Source organism: Doryrhamphus excisus, chromosome 15, assembly GCF_030265055.1.
Source record: "Doryrhamphus excisus isolate RoL2022-K1 chromosome 15, RoL_Dexc_1.0, whole genome shotgun sequence".
Classification (NCBI taxonomy): Eukaryota; Metazoa; Chordata; class Actinopteri; order Syngnathiformes; family Syngnathidae; genus Doryrhamphus; species Doryrhamphus excisus.
Genome location: NC_080480.1, coordinates 11,401,802 through 11,419,483, shown reverse-complemented (window position 1 = coordinate 11,419,483; position 17,682 = coordinate 11,401,802). Strand labels below are relative to the sequence as shown.

The 17,682-nt window shown below is 39.6% G+C and overlaps 2 protein-coding genes across 10 annotated transcripts; one reads left to right on the top strand and one right to left on the bottom strand.

The window, feature by feature from the left end:
- Positions 1-9: 9 nt before the first annotated feature.
- drc3 (dynein regulatory complex subunit 3) lies at positions 10-4,595 on the bottom strand. Of its 3 annotated transcripts, none has more exons than XM_058049033.1 (13): positions 4,185-4,595; positions 3,907-4,113; positions 3,721-3,837; positions 3,490-3,656; positions 3,269-3,424; positions 3,084-3,203; positions 2,316-2,428; positions 2,023-2,197; positions 1,244-1,375; positions 1,096-1,166; positions 536-659; positions 297-428; positions 10-215 (listed from the first exon to the last, which is right to left on the bottom strand). In XM_058049033.1, exons 2-13 carry the CDS (start codon positions 4,091-4,093, stop codon positions 120-122), a joined length of 1,590 nt encoding a protein of 529 aa, XP_057905016.1. In that variant the 5' UTR covers positions 4,094-4,113; positions 4,185-4,595; the 3' UTR covers positions 10-119. The 3 variants fall into 3 exon arrangements, with proteins under 3 accessions (XP_057905016.1, XP_057905018.1, XP_057905017.1); XM_058049035.1 differs by having other exon boundaries at positions 3,907-4,116; positions 4,349-4,366; XM_058049034.1 differs by having other exon boundaries at positions 4,349-4,360.
- On the top strand, positions 4,493-17,529 carry LOC131103092 (TOM1-like protein 2). 7 transcript variants are annotated; one of them, XM_058049024.1, is made up of 16 exons: positions 4,514-4,789; positions 6,517-6,601; positions 7,373-7,451; positions 7,528-7,677; positions 8,505-8,639; positions 8,706-8,852; positions 8,925-9,041; positions 9,360-9,493; positions 9,565-9,607; positions 10,123-10,294; positions 11,378-11,471; positions 11,836-11,911; positions 12,227-12,301; positions 14,021-14,080; positions 15,689-15,725; positions 15,820-17,529. In XM_058049024.1, exons 1-16 carry the CDS (start codon positions 4,738-4,740, stop codon positions 15,957-15,959), a joined length of 1,596 nt encoding a protein of 531 aa, XP_057905007.1. In that variant the 5' UTR covers positions 4,514-4,737; the 3' UTR covers positions 15,960-17,529. The 7 variants fall into 7 exon arrangements, with proteins under 7 accessions (XP_057905006.1, XP_057905011.1, XP_057905008.1 ...); XM_058049023.1 differs by having other exon boundaries at positions 4,493-4,789; positions 8,505-8,852; XM_058049029.1 differs by lacking the exon at positions 12,227-12,301 and having other exon boundaries at positions 4,525-4,789.
- Positions 17,530-17,682: the final 153 nt, after the last annotated feature.

The window sequence follows — 17,682 nt, the reverse complement described above, 5'->3', positions numbered from 1 at the left end:
ACTTTATTTTTGAGTAAATTATTTGATTAAAAACAATAATTGAATTCGTTTTTTATGGAATGTGTAGAGAAAACAATAAATAAAAAAGGTTATAATTGAGATCAAGTAAAAATTTTCCATTACAGGAACTTGTCCAGCTGCCCCCTCAAATAATCTGCATATCTGTGGATGTCTGCGATGCGCATACGGTTGCGTTTAAGTTCTGTGTCTTCAATCTGCATAAAAGCAAATATATAAACGTCAAAGAAGAGATCTGCATCCAGAGATGATATTTTTATGTTGTTTATGATTCCTACCCTTTTAATGAGAGCCACTTTCCAGGCTTCGGCGCGGGTAACCATCTGAGTTTCTCTGTCATTGATAGTCTGCAGATGGTTATCATGGCTGGCAGCTAGTGTGTCCATCACTGTGTTTTTGTCCAAGAACAACTACATATAAAGACATATACTGATTAAGGTAACCTGTTTTAGTCAGTCAATATTTACCTTGCATTCCAGGGAGAGATGTTTGAATCAACATTTACACTAAAACCCACCATTCGAACATCGTCCGGCAAATCGTCCTCAGATTCCCCCTTAGCCACCATCTCGAGCGTAGTATTAGCGATCTGTTGTATATTCTTGTGATGGCTGTCCTCCAGATCTCGGCATTGGACAAATGTGTGATGTGTTAAGAACATTTCTAACAATGATAATGTCGCAGTGTCATTCATACAAACTGTGACCAGCTGAGCATGAAACACAACTTTAGACATGACACAGTCATAAATAGGGATGACCGATATTGTTTTTTTTTTTTTACCAAAAATTGACATGCGTGGTGTGAATGGTTGTTTGTCTATATGTGCCCTGTGATTGGCTCCGACCAGTCCAGGGTGTACCCCGCCTCTCGCCCAAAGACAGCTGGGATAGGCTCCAGCATGCCCGCGACCCTCATGAAGATAAGCAGTACAGAAAATGGATGGATGATCAGAAAAAAATCTGATACCAATCAACTGATATCGCATTTTTATGCTGATATCGGACATCCCTAGTTATAAATCTCTCCTTGCACAACACTTTTACTCTCTCTCACATGGAAGAATGTAAAGGATATATCCCTTGAGCTGTTTCACTGAAGCTAGCCGTCATCTCTGAGATGTTGCCGTCAAACTTTCTGATGGTTTCCTGGAAAGATTAGCTATCTTAGTACACTCCACCCCCAGTATATAAACTTTTTCTTGTAAGTACAAAATGATGATTACCTCCATGTGGCTGTATAGTTGAAACTCCACTGTCATCAGGTTGTAACACAAAAGTTTGATTTCACCATGGCAGGCATCTACTTTGCTCTTTCTTTCTTTCTCATCTGATAACTCCTGCAGTTCTTCTATTCTCTAGAAAAACAGAATATTGACGATGCACAACAAGTTAGGGATATTCGGAAACCTGAAAGGTTGAGTTTGCATGTGTGCGTGTGTCTGGAAAGTGAGAACAATACACTACTGTGTATCTCCAAGTAGTTTTCCATCAGTCGTATGTACATGTTGTGCAACTTGGATTGTGCTAGGTGAGTGTGAGTGTGTCCTGAAGACCCCTATGAGGGGTTATTAGTCTGATAATGCACTCAGCTACAAGATTCAATCTAAAAGTGGAATAATGACAATACCAAACATATACATAAACAAAAATCTATATAATTTAATTAAATTGTATATTGTATATTCAATATAATTGAATAAAAAAACATTACTTACTAAAATGTTATAACAATAACTACATGCGTGGGTTTTCTCCGGGTACTCCGGTTTCCTCCCACATTCCAAAAACATGCTAGGTTAATTGGCGACTCCAAATTGTCCATAGGTATGAATGTGAGTGTGAATGGTTGTTTGTCTATATGTGCCCTGTGATTGGCTGGCGACCAGTCCAGGGTGTACCCCGCCTCTCGCCCAAAGACAGCTGGGATAGGCTCCAGCACCCCCCGCGACCCTCGTGAGGATAAGCAGTAAAAAATGAAGTATTGTATTATTATTTTTCTCACCTGCTTCTGTTGCTTCTCAAAATCAGCCAACAGTCTGGATGCTTTCCGTTGGCTCTCCGTCACATCTATCTTATGTCTCCTGAAGAACAAGTCTATCTCGGCCTCTCGTCGCTTATGCTCGGCCAAGCCAATATCAAATAATTGGTTGCAAAAATCCGTGATTTGCTTCTCGAATGTAAACAGGCCAGTCAAAGAAATTCCAACACACTATATCTAATATAATATGAAAAACAATATGTGCATTAATTTATAACTCAAACAATACTATGTTCATTTATGACGATAAAGGATATTCCTCCAGTAATTCATCTACCCCCGGGAGGCAGTGTAGCTTGTCTGCCTCTGTATCATTTAGGAATATGTTGTTATACAGATGAGATCCGTTCATCTGCTCCACAAAGGCATCCTGAAACGATAGCATGGAAACAAACATGGGTGAAGATGGAATTCCATGCAAAAGTCTTTAAGGGTGTCCTAAATTTATTAATTTATTTTGTAATGATGAGTTATATGTCCTTAGATTATGTTTAGGAGAACCAAACATGAGAAAAATCTATCATCTCCCCCACTTGTTGCTCCAGATGGTCATTTTAGAATTATGATGTCATGAAGGAACAACCTCCTTCTTCATCTATGCCCCCTGAACAAGATGGAATGCTTTAAAAAAAAAAAAAACCCAGACCCAACCCTAAAACAGGCTTTGCTACACATCTTCAAATAAATCCTGGAGCTCCAAATCTTAAAATAAATCCTGGAGCTCCAACTATCAGTCAACAAGCTATGAGTTTGATAATTTGCTATTCTTTAGCGAATAGGCTGTTGATGCTGTTAAAATGTTAGCATTCTAGCTAACACAATGCCAGTGTTGCTAATATTTGTGCCCACCTGTACCACTCCTTATTGTTATGTTGTTATATGTGACATACAGCTGTGTTTGCCAACCTTTACTGAGCAAAGGTAGTAAATTCTTGTGGCACACCACCAAACAAACCATTGCTATCTATTACATTGCACAAGTGCATAGCTACAGGGTGCAGGTATAAGCAGTATGGGAACTGTACCTCATGCAGTTGTAGTTCAGCTTCCTGTTTCCGCTGTTCCTCAGCAGCTTGCTGCCCCTGTAGCTCCCTATGGTTCATCTTCTCAATGTCGAGGTTGTACTTAATGGATGCCCTATTTCTCTGCACATCCAAAACAGTAGCTATTAAATGTAAAGTTATGAAATGCGTGCACTTGTTATACTTACTATATCCTCACTGATGGAAATGTTGTTCAGGAACTTCAGTTGTTGAAAGTAAGCAGCAATGAAAAGCTGGTATTTATCCTCCGAGTTCTCCTCAGGGATGGGATTTCCATAGATATTAAGCGTGAACAGTTTCTTGAACTTCCTGAGGTAAACCACCTTCAAAAAATGCTGGGTTAGCAAAAAGTTTCAAAATATGTTCTTTTGTTGTTTTGCTGCATTACATTGTCCAAGTGTTGGAGGAGGTTGTTTGCGAGGCATAAAATAGTGAGCTCCACAAGACTGTCCATGTTTTCAATTAAAGAAATCCTGTTACTGGACAACTTAAGCACTTCCAGCTTCTGAAGACCCTCCAAACCCTCGATTTTCTCAATGTTGTTAAAGGACAGATCTAGAAAACAAAATTGTTGTTACGTGGAGGTTTATTTCATGTTTGAATGCAAATGGGATCTTACTGAGCCATTTTAGATTGACGAGATGGTCTAATCCCTCCATCTTCTTTATGAAGTTGTTGTTCAAATTGAGCTTGGTTAATGACGAGAACTCCCATAAGTGGTCGATTTTCTGGATGTCTTGGAAAGAAATATAACTATAATTGATCTAACTCCATATATTAACCACATTGCATGTTTTGTACTCACTTCTGTATTCCAGAATCAACCTGCGGGCCTCTTTAAACTGGATTCCCTCTTCTTCAATAATACGTTGAGCTGGCTCTTGAAGACCTTGCTCCAGAACTGCCACCTGTAGAAGCTCCTCGTCAATATAAATTGGTTTAGATACTCCATGATAGCAGCTCATCTTAGGGGGTTCTTTGCTGGCGCACATGACTGCACTTGCTGGAATACCTGCTTTTGAAAACAAAGTAGGAATGATCAAACTGAAGACCTAGTTCATGCCACAGTACTCTTAACATTACTTGCTAGCAATCAGGTAAATAAAAATATATCAAGAATTCGATAACATGCTTTATTGCCTTGAGCACAAGATATAGCTAACTGGAATTATGAAATATGATGTACGTAAACGTCACAATAAGTTACAGTTAACTGTTTTTGCTAAAGGTAAACTAAAGCGCCTCACCCTTCCTCTTGTTTACAAGCAGTCACATAGCAACTGCCGGCTGCGTTCAAGTACACTCGTAAATAAAATGCGTCCACGTCAATCTAGGATACATTTCAATCACACTTCAAATGTAAAATGCCTTCAATGGAATTTCTTACATATTTTTTTATTGACACTTTTAATATGACACAAGTGTGTCGTTTTAAAAATAAATTGCAATTCCAATTTATACGGATAGAATTCGCCTCGACGGCTTGGGACACTGAACATGACTGACAATCCTTTTATCCATACATATTGAAGGTGGTGATATGTGTTTTCCAATGGGATTGCTGTAAGGGCGGGGCTTAAGTGCACATCCCGTGGGCCTCCGCCTGTCATCCTCAAGCGGATTGTTTGTTGCAAAGATGGAGTTCTTACTGGGGAATCCGTACAGTACTCCAGTGGGTCAATGCATAGGTACGTCAGCCTTTAAAAACATTTATTTGCTATGCGGTGACGTTCGCGATTAAATATATACGTGGGCGAACATATTGGTGACGACTAACTACAATAGAAATTGCTAGCTTCTTGCCGCAAACGTCATCTCACAATAATGGGCTTCTAGCTAACATTTTTGCCTTTAAAGACTCGACTTTATGCCTATATAAGTACATTAATGAACTAAACATACTGTATGCTCACACTGACATAGCCACGTGTTCATTTTATGGTGATAAATTGAAAGGGAATTATAGTTTTCAAAAGTTAGCTTCAAGCCCATATACAACATATGCCACCATATTATTATGAAGGCTTGCGCCAGCTAATACGATTCAATGCAAAATTTTATTTTAGTTTGCAGTGCGGTAGAGCTGCACTGCATCATCATGGGAGATGTGTCCAGTATAAATATTAGTGTTCATTTTCACACCTAATTTCCCATAGTTGACATATCTTTCTTCTTCAGACCACAAACTAATAGAGAGCGACTCCACAGCGCCTCTGCTGGCTGCAGCCCAGTCGTGCACTCTATTTGCTCTCATTAATGCAATTCATCAGTGGTGAATTTTTCAAATAATGACCAATCTGATGTTTATGCTCATCTATAGTTGATAATGGTTAAAAAAAACACAAACCGACAGAAAAAGTTATTTCAACAGTTTTAGTTTGTGACATTACAATGAGAAGTTCATCATAATGCATTCTAAGGTTTGTTGTTTGCATACAGTTTATTTTGGTTAATTCTTAAGCAAGATTGGAAAAGTTTACCACTCTAACCATTTAATCTTCTTAATCCCATGTTGAGTTTTGGCAGCCAAATGGTGCTTGACATAAGTCCATGTTGGAAGTGTGACAGCAAGCAAAGAAAAGAGTAGTAATGGTGACAAAATGATCAAGTGGAGTCAGCAACAGGAGCCTCGTTGTCACCGCATGGTACCGCCTGCCACTGTTAAGCCTCGTAATCATCTGACTCCACTGGTGGGGTCTCGCTTCTTCCCAGCACCGGTGGTGGGACACAACTCTCACTATGAGTGAACGCATTTTAAGGGTCATCTGATTGTCTGTCTCACATGAAGACGCATTTGCTATATGGCCCAATGCTGTGTCCTCTACCTGACAATCCACTTTATGAGATTACATGGGTTACGACAGCCAGTACAGCCCAACACAAAGCGACAACTCATGTTTGTTTTGTATGTAGCGTAGACGGGCTTGTCTCCTTGTCTCCTCTTTCTTGTCCAAACTCATCTAATCCACCATCTAAGCACACTTTTCTTCTTGTGCTTATCCACATTAAAGGCGACTGCCCCATGCTGATTTGCTTCCCCAACAGTTTACTCTCGCTGTGACCCATGTGATGGTTTAAGTCTATGGCGTTGTTGGCTCCAATTCAGCATCAATTAGACCCAGCATTAAGATTAAGATTAAGATATGCCTTTATTCGTCCCTCAGTGGGGAAATTTGTATTGCACAGCAGCAAGAGTACAGAGTCAGTTAAGCAGTACAAAATACACAATATAGAAAAATAAACAATATAAACAACCCAAGTATTAACAAAATCAACATTGGATTTGTTGCATAGATCGTGTCATGGTCGGGGGCTGCTGGAGTGACAGAGAGCTGCGGAATATGAATGAAATATGAATGAATAAAATATAATTTCACTTACAGTGTGTAAGTATGTGTTTTTTTTTGTCCTTCAGAGAGGGCCACTGACGGAGGCCTACAGAATGAAGACTGGGCCCTCAACATTGAAATCTGTGACATCATAAACGAGACAGACGAGGGGTGAGCACTTTAGTACCTTATCTCTGTTAAACCAGTGTGTGGTTCCAGCTCACAAAAATGTGGTATTCTACTTGAGCCCACGTCAGTTTGTTATGGAGCTCTCTTTGTTTTACTGGCTGACTCAGGCAAATAGTACACAGCCAAGCACAGAAAGCCTTTTGTTTGCAATAGGTGACACCAAATCAAATAGTTATTATGAGATCTCCTGTGTGTATAAGACAATATATTTATTATAAGTCAGGGCAGGGAGCAAGCCAAAGCGCAGCACTTTGCAATGTTGCAGTGATGAATTCCTCATCAAAAATGTTACTTTTTTTTTTTTACAAAGCCGTCTTTTCACATTTCTCATGCCTACATATATACACACATCCAGTCATTGTTTAAGCTAGCAACACAGGGCCCTCTGTCACACATATACAGACACACGTCTGCATATTCAGCAAGTTCGTCAATGAAGTTCAGGTGATTCTGCAACCGAAAATGACTATGTGTGATATAATCAATTTAAATAATCCATGCAGCAGCTGCAAATATGAACAGGGTTTGTAAAAGCATATTAAAAGTCTGTTCAGCAATGCCATCACAGGCATAGAGCCAAGCTGGACTCTTCATGCATGGACAGTGGTGGTGTCGCCTGAGGAGAAAATAGAGACAACCAGATGGTGTGATTTCTTCACTATGTAGCAGTCACACATCTCAACAGCTCATCTGTTATTTTGACATCAATGTCTCTTTCATCCAAGTTGATGTGTGTGTATGTGTTCACTTCAGGCCAAAAGATGCCATGCGGGCATTGAAGAAACGACTCAGTGGCAACAAGAATTACCGTGAAGTCATGCTGGCGCTAACGGTGAGACATGTCGCGAGAATTTCATTCAAAAGTTATAATTTCAATACACGTTTTTCCATGTTCTCTTACTGTGCAGGTTGTGGAGACGTGTGTGAAGAATTGCGGCCACAGGTTTCACGTTCAGGTGGCCCACAGAGATTTTATCGATGGGGTTTTGGTTAAAATCATCTCACCCAAGGCGAATCCTCCTACCATTGTGCAGGACAAAGTGCTGTCTCTCATACAGGTAGACAAGTAGAAAAATACTTACTGTGAGTGTACAGTCGTGCCTCTATCGTGTTTTGAATATCCCTCCCTCACTCTATCGCGGTTTCCCAAAAAATAATTATGACGATGCGTCAAATGTTATGTTAGATTAAATTACCTTGTATGGAGACTAGCTGCTTAGCCAGCAGGGCCGAGCCTACATACCATAGCTGAGATTGAGGGGAAAAAAAAAAAGCTATCCTCTCATTCTGTGTGGAAGTGGTACGTTTTTGTCCTCTCTCCCACTCCGTTTGAAACACTTTCTTAAGTTTAAGTAAATTGGAGAAGCTAACAAGAGCTCGGTAGCTTACTATTCTAGCGGCGACTGATTTATTAATTTTCAGTTGAAACAACAAAAGAATAGCATTTTATTTACATATTCATATCTATGTAAAAGAATACATAAAACTATGGTAGATGTCACTGACCAGGCCGTTTTTGCATGCATTTGTATACAATTTAAAAACTATTAAAGTATATATTTGATGCATTTAATTTCCTAAAAATTATGAAAAAAATGCAAGTGTCAATAAAATATGTAAAAAAATATTTTAAATTTCAAATATATTTTTTGTTTAATAACAGTCGAATATAAGACACATTGTTTATTTGAATTAAAATACTGATATAGTCTACATTCTAAATCTATAGGAACCATTGTAAATTAATAAAACGGGTGGTCTTGTTCTGTTAAGGCGACCTCACACAAGTAACTCAGTGCTGCCTCTTGTGGTAGAAATTGTTTTAAGAAGGCAGCATACTAGCACGGGCAATAAATATTATTCTGTAAATCCTATTGTGTGCCAGGCCTGGGCTGATGCATTCCGAAGTAGTCCTGATCTTACCGGGGTGGTCCACATCTATGAAGAACTGAAAAGAAAGGGCATCGAGTTCCCCATGGCAGATCTGGATGCATTATCCCCCATCCACACACCGCAGCGGGTAAAGATTAATGTGTGCAAATATGCATTCATGTATTGTAGGTATTTATCTTTTTTATGCACTCAGGGAACCCCAGAGGTGGACCCGGCCATGATGAAGTATCTGGCCCCTGCAGCCACCAGCACTGCTGCTTCTGCATCTCCTAAACCTGCCGCAAACTCACCTGCCGTTCATGTCTCGCCACATGGTCCCATCACTGCAACTCCTGAACAGGTGACAAACAGTGAAACCAGTGAAAGTTTTCCTCCTCCATTTTTGTTTTAAAATCATCCTCCCTGCTTGTAGGTCGGCAGGTTACGTAGCGAGTTGGACGTAGTGAGAGGAAACATTAAAGTTTTGTCAGAGATGCTCACAGAGATGGTGCCAGGCCAGGAGGATCACTCTGATCTAGAACTGCTACAGGTATGATAAAGCACAGAGAGCTTGGTTCATTTTGCTATAAAATGTGTCCATGGTTTCATATGTATCACAGCCACTAGGGGGAGTAGTGTACCATTAACACATTTCACTCCCCCAATCAACAATCAGTATGTTGTAGTCAAGTAAAATTGCTGCAGGTGGCATTTAAACCTTTTGAAATATATTATATTTATTAACTTTGGTGACTTTGTTTATAATTTTAACACATTTTGTGCATATTTGCTCACTGGACACTGTATTGGATATGCCTTGCACACATGCATGATCAATAAGGGTGTATAAATGTCTCCCCACATTAAGGAGCTCCATCGGACATGCAGAGCCATGCAGCAGCGAGTCGTCGAACTGATCTCCCGTGTGTCCAACGAGGAAGTGACCGAGGAGCTGCTGCACGTCAACGACGACCTCAACAACATATTCCTCCGCTACGAGAGGTATGGTCAAGTCAAAGCCGACATATAGTCAGCACTGTCAATTGTCTGCAACTTGTTTGTTGTGTTCATAGGTATGAGAGGTTCAGGACGGGAAGAGGTGCTCAGAGCAAAGGGGTGAGTGTTGTCATCAGGTACTCAAACACTCATGTTGTTTATTTGCATATTAAGAGCACTACATTTGCATATTTACTATGTGAAAATACAGCCAAATGAAGTCCATGTAGCATTAAAGAACACCGCTCACAGCAACTCCATTGTGTGATTCAGATAATACTACAAGGCCAAGTTTGCAATCTGCTGTTTTGGAGGGTACATTTGTCATGTGCCAGAGGAGTGGGAGTGCATTCTGTTGATGTGTCTGTGTGCTCTGTCTGTTTGTATTGTGGCTAGCTGATGGAGGCAAGTATAATTTTGCAAGTCGAGAAATACACATTAACAATAAATTAATAAACACCCTAGCTTGTTAGGTTCCTCCCAATCCTCCTGCTTTCTTTTTCCTGTATCTGTGCATCCAGTCCTATACATTCCTGACCACAACAATGTATTCATTCCAGTCACATCACACTGCCTTAATGTAAATTATTATCTAATTTTCTGAAAAACTGACTTATCACCCTCATTTTGTTCAGATGTTGACAGAGGCCACAGATGACAACCTGATAGACCTGGGTCCGGGCTCCCCTGCTGTGGTCACACCCAAAATCACATCCAGCTCGCCCCCGAACGGCACTGCAGGGACCACTGCCTCCCCAGCCCATCACCCTGCTGCAGCCTCACTCTCCTCTGCATTGGCTGGCCTTGGTAAGAACAAGCATGATTTGTGATGACCATAGATATCACACATAATATAATACCATATTTTCCGGACTATAAGTCACACTTTTTTTCATAGGTTGGCTGTTCCTGCAACCTATACTCCAGAGCGACTTATGAATGAAAAAACTGTCTATGTTACATAAACACCAGACACCTTTTCTCTTCATGTTTATTTTTCGTGTAGCTGAATAACCATTGTGTTAGCATATCGTACACCTTTTCAGCCTGTTCTCTATTCTTTTATTGTTAGAACTTGCCTTCCAAGAGGACGTAATGTCTGTTTTGGTCAAGTAGTTTGCAAAATAAATTACCCACAAAAAATGCGACTTATACTCCATTGCGACTTATGTATGTTTTTTTTTACCTAATGATGCATTTTTGGCCTTGTGCGACTTATACTCCGGAGCGACTTATAGTCCAGAAAATACGGTAAATAACACCTTGTCTCATAAGCAGAGATGGGCAAACTTTTTGGGTTAAAAGGGTCATCAAACAGAATGACATCCTTGCTCTTGGTACAATGAAACGAAAACACAACACATCCACAGCATGTTTATAAAGTGTAAAAAATAATTGATATAAAACGTTATTCGGCTGCACGGTGGACCAAGTGGTTAGCAGCAGGCTTCCTCCCACATTACAAAAACATGCTAGGTTAATTGGCGACTCCAAATTGTCCATAGGTATGAATGTGAGTGTGAATGGTTGTTTGTCTATATGTGCCCTGTGATTGGCTGGCGACCAGTCCAGGGTTTACCCCGCCACTCGCCCGAAGACAGCTGGGATAGGCTCCAGCACCCCCACGACCCTAATGAAGATAAGCGGTAGAAAATAAATGAATGAATGAATGAATGAATGAATAAAAAGTTATTGGTATCAGTCTTGAGAAGCAGGAATTTACCGGTATCGGCTTGAAAAGAAACTAGTAATTATATAATTATACTTGCTGCACATACTGCAGTGTTATTTAGTTTAATTTCCTGTTTGTGAGCATACGTCTTTAATTGTTCCACACCTGCTTTTTCCTTCCTCATTCCACTTCCCTGCTGTCTTCCTACCTTGTTGCAGATGTCGGCCCTGCCAGTCTCCCAAGCCACAAACAAGATGACTTTGACATGTTTGCCCAGACAAGGACCAGCTCTCTGGCTGAACAGCGGAAGAAGTATGTCTACATTTACATGGAATACAGCGTCTGTGTCTTAATCTGCACACTTCCATACTTACACATTGAGTGCATAAGTCAGTACTCTAACCACCCTCAATCATTGCCTTCTTGACTCCGTATCGGGGAGGGAGGGACTAACTTCAGTGGTTACAATTAAGAGCGTGAGAAGAAAAACAAAAGAGGAAGTAGAAAAATATTGTTATGGTCATTTACGGTAAATGCATAACAACAGTAATTGATTTGGGACAACACAACACAGTTATAGTATACATACTACTATATCCTGTACATATTGTACTTACAAAAGTAAGTATATTTCATTTTGCAAAGTAGCTTTATCTGTGTTTGTTATTGTGCACAGTGTCAAGTATGAGGACCCCCAGGCTCTGGGCGGTCTGGCCTCGGCTCTGGATGTCAGACAGCAGAACACAGGAGGGGTGAGTGCACTAGACAATGTTGTTTTTTTACTCCCTAAGTACCATGTGTCCCAATAGTTATGTCCATGTGGTGTAGCTGCATGTGCATGTTATGTTTTGGAATATGAGCCTCCAAACACACACGCAGACATACACAGTCTTCTTTATTTTCAAGGTCGGGTGACATATACATCATAAAGTTGATTTTGTTCACCCCCTCTATTTTCCCCTCATTTCCATCTTGACTAAATGAACCATTTCCTCCTGAAAGAGTCACGTCTGTGCTATACCTGCGTCTTTTCTTTGAGTTAAGGTATATTTCTGTTGTTGATTCAGCTGAGGGTAAAAGGGGATGATAACCCAGCAGATCAGGAGCTGCCCATAGACAGCTGGCTTATTACCCAAGGAATGGTGAGGACTCCATCCTTAGTGTGTCCTCCTCCTACTCCCACCCCACTTGCCACCACCACTACCACTACCACTACCGTGTCCACCATTACCACCTGCTTCATTTGGCCACATTGATAATCCACCGCTGTTCATTTTTAGCCCCCAAACTAGCCTTCCCTTTCCCACATTCCTGTCTGTAAACAGATGTTGGCCTCTGGTGATGGGTAATATGATAATACACAACTTTTCCTTTTTTTGTTCACTAGTTAGAGAATGTTGATGTAGATTTTTTGGTCATCATGAAGTATTTATTTCATTGAATGACTACAAAGCATTGGTTATATTGCCCACCACTGTTGTACTGTATGGACATGGGTGTTGTACAGTTACTGACACCTTCCACTTTAAATCCCCCTCTTCCCTAATGGATTAATTGGCCGTTACTGGACCCGTCCCACCTTGATCCATCCATTAATAAAGACACAAAAACAGGGTTATTCAACTAAATTATTCTTGGAGCCTCATTTTCACGGTCAAAGATCCTGTACTTTACGCTCTTACTGGTAAACACTACTCAAAATACCCTCGAGTGGTCATATCTTTTTAAGCACAGACTGCAAAAAACATTCAAAGATCCTTTGTATTGTGACAGGAGCGCTCTGCTGATTTTAAGTACTTACTGCAAACAGAACCAAGAATAAAGATTCTGTATAAGATGGCCTAACTGTATAAAATTGATCTTATGTTTTGAAACCACCTATTACGTAAATGCTAGATTTTACGTTTTTAAGCACCTCTTGCAAAGATCCTCTATAAGACAGAAAACTAGCACCTACTAGAAAAACACTATTAAAAGATCCAACTCACTGAACTCACAGATTCAACTCACTGGCCACTCTGATGTCATTCATGGCTGGATATGGCCCTCGGGCCACCAGTTGAATAGCCCTGCACTAAATCAAGACTACAGATACCACCTCTACATAACATCAATTAACTGTAGAAAAACAATGGACGCTGGAATATGGTTCCACTTACTGTAACTTACGATGTACAGTAAAAAGTTTGGACACACCTTCTCATTCAATGTATTTTTGTTAGTAGATTCTCACTGAAGGCATCAAAACAATGAATTGAAAGTGGAATTATGTAATTTAAAAACAAGTTACTTGATGGAATTTCTTGCCTTATTAATGGGGATGGGACCATGAGTTGTGTTGTTTGTGTCCAAACTTTTGGCCTGTACTGTATATTCTTCATCTCTTCTGATGTTCTTCTTCATTTTGGTTGATTCCACTGATTTTTCTTTCAGGGGGAAAGCATTAGTATCTAACGCACACACACACACACACACACGACATCCGCAGTGTCACTTAACCATCACGATCCTGCATTTGTGTGCTTCAGGTGTCTTGTCACTGCTTGTCTCATCCAATCCATCTCTTAATTAGGTTGAAGTGATGCTAATCCCCTAATGATGTGGAATAATTAACATTAGCGGGCAGCTGTTCTAGGCGGTGTTAGCACGGAGCTAATAACAACTCAAACAACATGGGAACTCCTCTTTTTGGGGTAGCTTGTTGTGTTTGGTGTTTTTGATTTGAGCTATGATTCCTCTTCTTTTTATTTGTATGTGTGTGTGTTGATTTTTTTATTGTGTGATGATGTGATTGTCTATTGTGTTGTGTGTGTGGTTTTGTGGGCTGGGCTCCGTGGTTTGTCCATGGCTTTGCTCCGTAGATCCCTGTATCGCAGTCCTCTGTCATGGATGACATAGAGGAGTGGCTCTGTGCTGACGTGGTGAGACTTGATTTACCTTGATTTAAATCTTTTTTTCTGTGTGTGTGTTTTGTTTTCTTCTGCCCCCTCTCTTTTTTTCTCTCCTCCATCCATTCATGCATCTCACAAAACATTTTCATCTAACTTCACACCAACTTTTTTTTATTCTCACTCATCTCACTGTATTTCCACCAATGACCGACATCACAGATGAACTTAAGGCTTGGCTTACTGGACGCTATATTAAGTACACATGTACAATGTCATGGGGGGTTGTATCAAAAAATATAAATCATTTTATTCTTGACGTTGAAATTAGATGGTATCATACTGGGATTCTGTTGTTTTGTCCCTCTTATATGTAGCTAAATAGTGTAACCAAAATATTCGTACCTTGGATCTCATTAGATGACATTGTAGGTGTACCTAATGAAGTGTCTACTTACTGTTTATTCTCTAATGAGCTTTATGCATGGTGGATTTGTGTCAGTGGGCTTAAGAGAAAGTCCATGTGGATTCGGTTCTTCAACAACCTTTAATGGGTTTGTTACTATTTTTCTGGTGCTAGGATGATGCTACATCATGCATACTGTATTACCTTCCTCAAATAGTAGCTCAGGGTTTATTCAACTGCAGAGAGAGACAGGCATTTTTATTTAAAGAGGGTCTATCATGCTTTTTTTTCACTTTTCTGAGCTATTAAAAGTAGTTAGAATGTTGTATTGTCGTGTTAAACGATGCCAACATGTCAGATAATGACGTTCAGACACTTGGAAGTGAGCCCTGAAAGAAGTTTGGGATAGCTCGGAACACTCAGTTTCGCAGTTTTTTTCTAACACCGGTTCCCTATGGTGTCATAGTGAGTCCGACTTCCTTATATGGGCGTTCCTGAATATAAGTTGTCGACTTGCTCTCCCCCGCTCTACTGTGTTGTGAAGATAGGTGCAGATTCTGGAAGATCGAGACAGTTATTATGTAATATGTTTTTTTCTTACAAAAATAATTGCACTTGAAAATATTATATGCATAATTGTTAATATTTGGTAAACAGTAATCCCTTGTTTATCCAGACCTAAGTATGATCCTTATTTATGAATTGAATATTTTTGTAGTAATCGCATAGAAAACTTGTTTGTGGCTTTCTAAATATGTTTTTTAACATTTTAGAGCCGCCTAGACATAACATAACACCCCAGTATCACCCAATATTGTAGACATAATCAGAGAAAATACGCGAGAAAGACTTGCGCTGTGCGTGTTGTTGTGTTCCGATGCCTGCGGACAGGAAGTGATGTTGGGGATTTAGATTAGATTTTAGTTTGACGTGGGTTCCAGCCACATCAGTAGCCATTGTCAGGGATTATTGTATGTTGTGAGATCATTCATACGTGCAATAAAAGCCTGTTGTTCCGAGTGTCTCACTAACTATTACCGTTGCATTACTGACACCTAGTGACCAGTTTAGAATGCTACATATCAATGCAACATGTTTGAATGAGTCATCTGAATGCCTTATATTCTTGAACATGTTTACGTAGCGAAAATGTACAATAAAGGAGGCGTTCATTTGAGAAAATACTGTATGGTTCATTTCACAAAGCCCTCAATAATCCCTTTTTTGGTTCCTAGAAAGGTGATACGGCAGACGAAGGCGTAACCAGTGAAGGTACCACAAAGTCATTTATCATTTTATTCATTTGCTCCCGTCTAATAATTCATGCAAGATTCCTCACTGTGGCATGTCTACGTGTTTCTTTCAGAGTTTGACAAGTTCCTGGAGGAGCGAGCGAAGGTGGTAGACACATCACCTCCTGGGGCTAGCCCAGCTCACCCCGCCCCTGCCCCTGTTGGATCTCAGAAGAAGGCCGAACGAACAGAAGATGCCCTCTTTGCCTTGTAGACTCGTCTCAGGGTCGTTTGAAGATCCTCATCCTGAATGATTCTTCCTAAAAATGGCTCTCCTGTCTTATTTCATCAACTAAACAGAGGTCCGCAGGTTATAAGGTAATACCATTCGTGGATGTATTGGTCTGTTAATGTGGGATGTAGTGACGCCTTACATCTCATTTGTTATGCTCCACCAAAAGATTGATGGCCTAACTTGCGAGTGCAGCATCACGGACAATATCATGAGCTAATTACTAATGTATGCATTAATTGTTTTCATGGTTAAATAATCTGTACTATGCACAAGTGCTGTGCTTATGGTCATGCATTTCCGTTATTTCCCCCATAAGTATTTCCAGTATTATTTTATTCAATGTATTGTAATGCTTTTAATACTGAACTAGGAGTTTGACGAGAGAGAGAGAAATAATGAAAATATAAGCAGCGTCTGTGTTTGCCAGCCGAACCTATAACCAAAGGGAATATAATACTCGTTTAGAAGAACTGCATTTAACATATAGAACTGTTCCAAACAAACATTTTGTCATTTCCAACAATAATTAGGGCTATCCTTTAAAAATATTGCTTAATAACTTGCAGTGCGTCAATTTCTGTGCACTTTGAAGCAAAAAAAAAGTGTGGTTTGTGTTTACAAGATGCTTACTATTTTTCTAGGGGAAGGGAAATATTCTTTAGAATATCTTATAATTTTGCACATAACTTTAAAAAAAAAGTCTAGACTAGAATAGAGTAGAAATGACAAGAAATGTCAGATGTATTTCAAACAAATAATGATAGATCATAGATACAATACATATACAATATTGGCTCCTCACTATATTATGTCATCTATATACCTCAAACTACAGAAATGTGACATTCTGTACTTGGAGTTTATTGTAATATCATGAAAGAAGGGAGATATGCGTATTATGTGTTCCCTTGTTTTTGAGAGCAAAATATTTGTTACCTGTCATTATTTGGTGTTTGTGATGATGAGTGATGCCAAACAAAACGGATCAGACGATAAAGAATGTCTTGGGTATTCTGAGGGTCCCAAAAATCAATCCCGTCTTATTACCAGCCCTTTTGACTCCTTCTGGTTTGGTCTTATTTTGCGCCGCACTTCAAATATAATTTTTGCAGCTTGAGACCAAAACGCGGAAAAATAATCTGCCTACCTAATCAGTATCAGTAGATATATTTAACTGATGAATTTTCATCGAGCTTTTACTTTGTTTTGTACACGTTGAACTGGAGAAGAACTTTAATAATATTAACAAACATTGCTATACAGGTGAAACAAAAACCACACGGCACTTCATGTTGTCTTTATGTGTTTCTGGACCTTTTAACAGTTACGTGTTGATTGCAGCAGCAAAAAAAAAATAACTCATCAGGTTCTGTCACTGAACATGTTTGACAACAGACAAAGCAGAACATAACAAACTGTCAATGTTGGTTTTACAGTTTGTGGACGTCCCATGTCTGTTGGCTGCCATTGCTGATTGTCAGGTCTCTGTGACTTTTTTGCGCGTACAATATGTAACTGCCCAAATAAAACACTAGCTATGTGAGACCTCTACCTCAAAAGGTTTTTTGTGCTTATTTTACAAACTATCCTATTATACAACAGCATATATATTGCATAGTTTTTGTCTGCAGGTTATTTTTACCCCCAATTGATTTTTGGCAAAATTCCAAAAAACCCTGATGCTCATATTTCTTCATGACAA